This window comes from Glandiceps talaboti, chromosome 21 (assembly GCF_964340395.1).
Source record: "Glandiceps talaboti chromosome 21, keGlaTala1.1, whole genome shotgun sequence".
In the NCBI taxonomy this organism is placed as follows: Eukaryota; Metazoa; Hemichordata; class Enteropneusta; family Spengelidae; genus Glandiceps; species Glandiceps talaboti.
In genome coordinates this window covers 1,787,672-1,791,678 of record NC_135569.1, presented here as the reverse complement: position 1 = coordinate 1,791,678, position 4,007 = coordinate 1,787,672, and the positions used below count along the sequence as shown (strand labels likewise).

The window sequence follows — 4,007 nt, the reverse complement described above, 5'->3', positions numbered from 1 at the left end:
ATCACTCTTCCAGAGAGCAGAATCTTCACAGGTCCTCACACTATTGAAAATGTCTATTGACGAACAGAATACATGATCACGTCAATAGAAGAACATAATATTCACCTACCCGACAAGTCTGTCGGTTGTTTGTATTTGAAATAATGACAGTGTTTGGTTTGATAGAGTTGGAGACTCGTTGTTGAAGAGGGAGGGGCTCAGTCCTTTCAAAATATTTTTTTTTGGGGGAGGTAGAATTGTATGGTTTGTGATGATACTACATTGTATTTACAGACATAATTTCAGTGAAAAATTTTAACAATGTCATGAAGCCATGATAGCAATGTCACTTTGTACACAATGAGATACTGAATTATATCAGTCGGTACTGACTGTACATACAATACATGCACCCCTAGGCAGACTCATAATACTTCTATATAGACATTGTACTCTATTTCTAAAGTAGAGTTAATCAGTGTAAACACCAAGATTTCTATTTTCATTAAAATATATGAATAAAAAATCACAGTGTAATTGAGCCTGCCTCGAGACATTTCCACTTTTTAATACCTACAATTCGACATTGTATCTGCAGGGCAACCACGTACATGTAGCTACTTTGAGGACAGAAACATTAATTAGATGAGTTTTTGTGCAAGTAATTTGATTCCAAGTATTTTGTAGACATAGATAAAACGAGTTGAAATCTACATGGCATACTTTCTTATTTGTATTTCGCTGCAGAGTCAAATTCATCGAAGCTTTTATTTGACTTACAGCCCCTTTCAAATTACCATTTATTTTATAAATTATAAATTACCAGAAACCAATAAAAAATACAACATACTACACTTTAAGATAGTAAAATTGAATGAATACATTTTATTTTGTAATTCTTTGGGAATTGTCAATCATTACAAATATATTTCAAATTGATGACTGTTACGCGGAATAATATTTCAAATGGTATATTTTGATGACACGTTCATAACTTACTCATTCTCGCACACCAGAGCTGTTATTTCTTCCGCGACACGTTTTGGACGGGTCATACTAGGGGTGAACCAAAACCATATTCTTGATTAAAGTCAGATTCGAATCAAGTCAATTGCCTACTTTATGCGGTTTCCAAATTTAATGCTACTTTAACAATTGCCGTATCTATTCTCTATTTCTTACAGGTTGCCATGGAGATATAATAACCTGTTACCATGGCGTCCGCATCACTGAACAACTCTCATTCCAGTGTAAAATCACTACGTCTTTCACAAAGAGTGATAACATCTAGGAGTCGTCGATCCCCACGGTCACCTAGCAACAACAACTATGAGTATCCACCTCAAAATAGAACATTTACATCCCAGACTCATTCAGATGATTTGCTGAAAAGTTTGAATAGTCTGAGAACTGAGAAATTCCTCTGTGATGGTACTATAATTGCCGATGGTGAACATTTTATGATACACAGAGCAGTCCTTGCTTCATGCAGTGATTACTTCAAATCTATCTTTACAGCGGGAAATGGAATTCGGGAAGTGGAGCTGTCAGAAATTACCAAGGAAGGTGTGGAAGGTATTCTGCAATACTGTTATACGTCACAGATATCTTTAACATTGGACAATGTAGAAGCTATTGTACTGGCGTCGAAAAAGCTTAACATAGAACCCATAACAGATTTCTGTGTCCAGTATCTCCAAACCGCAATATGTGACGAGAATGCCATTCACATCCTTTTCTTGGCAGAGAGACTCAAATTTGATAATCTGCTAAAGGTGGCCCAGGATTATAGCATTGATAATTTTATGACAGTAGCAAAGTCTGATGGCTTCAATTTACTGAATTCAGAACAAGTGTCATGGTTCTTGAGTCAAGATCGTCTTGCTGTTCAGTCTGAGCTCCAGTTATTCAAAATTGCGGCGAGTTGGATTTTGTATGACAGAGAAGCAAGGCAACCATTCTGTGCCAAACTGATGAAATACGTCAGGTTTCCATTGATCACATCGAATGATTTGGTAGATCAAGTACAGTCTCATGAATTTATGATGTTAGATCCTGATTGTCATAAGTTCCTCATTGAGGCATTGAATTATCACCTCGTGCCACATCGCCAGCAAGCACTGCAATCCCCTAGAACAAAGTTACGGTCAACAAACGATGTGATTCTCGCAGTTGGAGGAGAACGTGGTAATCACCAAGTCAGCGACTCAGTGTTGATCTTTGACGAGTACAACGAAGAGTGGAAGCGGCTTACAAAAATGCCACTGAAGAGGGTTGATCATTGTGTTGCAGTCTTGAGCCACTTTCTATATGTTGTTGGGGGTCAGGTTAGTTTGAACTCCAATGGTAAGGACAGCATTGGAACTGTTCACCGGTATGATCCTCGGTTTAACAACTGGCTCCAGATCTGTCCCATGCAACAACGAAGGGCCTTCTTTGCCTTAGAAGGACTAGATGGTTGTTTGTATGCAATAGGAGGGAAGAATGAACAAGGTCCGTTATCTTCTGTAGAGTGCTATAAACCAGAAGTTAACGAATGGAGGTACATACCGTCCCTTCCCAGTGCAACGTATGCATTAGCAGGAACTGTTATGAAAGGCAGACTATACATCACTGGTGGATTCAGTGACAGAAAGTTCCTGAGAACTCTCTGTGTCTACAATGACAACTGTCAAGAGTGGCAACCACTGCCGTCCATGCAGGTTCCAAGAGGCTTCCACATGATGGTTACTGCAAGGAACCATATCTTTGTAATGGGTGGAAACCACATGAATGCGTATGGTGACCGTGTTGATGTGATGAGTGTTGAGTGTTACAGTGATGAAGCAGCAGATTGGGTCACTGTATCGCCTATGCTTACTGGGCTCAGCATGTCTGGGGTGTCAGTCTTAGGGGAGACATACAAGAAGATTTATATTATTGGTGGATACAATGGTCGAAGTCGTCAGCGTGAAAAAGACATCCAGTGTTACAACATGGAGGAGGATGAATGGGATGTTGTAGGTGAATTACCAGAACCACTTCTTCGTACAGCTTGTTGTACATTGACTCTTCCTCATCATGTATTCATTGCGCAATCAGACACACAATCTATAGCTTCCAGACAAACGATCGCATCGCATCGATCTGTGGGATCGAGACCCAGCATAAGTGGTCAGAGTAATGGCAATGTGTCAAGGCACAGTAGAAACTTTAGCTTGAGGTAGATCGTTGTCAGGTTTTATACTTTGTGAAGTTACTTTATATCAAACCCAAGCATTGTTATCACAGGAATACTGCAATGTTTTCAGTATTGCACTGCAATGCAGATGACACTATGCATAAGCACTGATGCGAGTAATCACTGGTGCATATGTAATAATTATAATAGCGAACACTGCACCACTGATTGGAATGTAGAATTGTCCTGGTAGAAATTTTGATCTGAAAAGGGAACAAAGGAATGGTGCTTTGATTTTGGCTGTATTACTTTATACCTCAGACCAATTCTGCATCTCTAAAAATATAGAAAATAGAAACAACGTTAGGAGCTCCTCAGTATTTTGTTAGTAACCTGAATTAAATATATAAGGAGATATCACTTTGTTTCACAGAATGGCCCACCCCAATGTACAACAGAAGTCTGAGCCAGACTTTCCAAATTGCTTAACTATTTCTGAAAGATTTCATGATGCAGACTTGTTGAAAATGAACTGGGTCCGCTAGGCATAAAGAAATGCAGCTAAAGATAAAATCGTTTTCAACTGTTTTCAACAACTATCAAACATTATACCATGCACGAGTCAAGTTGAACAACAAATACGGATTATATACTCTGTTCGTTCTACGTCACGACAACGCGTGTCTACGTCACTCCTTCTGCTGTGTTCGAAATATGTGTCAAAACGTTCAAAATTGAAATTACTTTCCACGATTTTTCTTGATATTACAGGCGCTGGTATAATTATATTATTCTCCAATATTTTTCTTCATTCAGCTGGAAAATATTCGTGACCTAGGGACCTCTTAGGTCATTCGTACTTTTCTTG

General features: G+C 38.8%; 1 protein-coding gene across 1 annotated transcript; it reads left to right on the top strand.

The window, feature by feature from the left end:
- The first annotated feature begins 1,193 nt into the window (after window positions 1-1,193).
- Window positions 1,194-3,185, top strand: LOC144451697 (kelch-like protein 31). Its single transcript, XM_078142599.1, has one exon. The coding sequence runs from the start codon at window positions 1,194-1,196 to the stop codon at window positions 3,183-3,185; it is 1,992 nt and encodes a 663-aa protein (XP_077998725.1).
- The last annotated feature ends 822 nt before the right edge of the window (window positions 3,186-4,007 follow it).

Coding starts and splice junctions, on each gene's coding strand:
- LOC144451697 (XM_078142599.1), top strand. CDS start 1,194: ATGGCGTCCGCATCACTGAACAACTCTCATTCCAGTGTAAAATCACTA.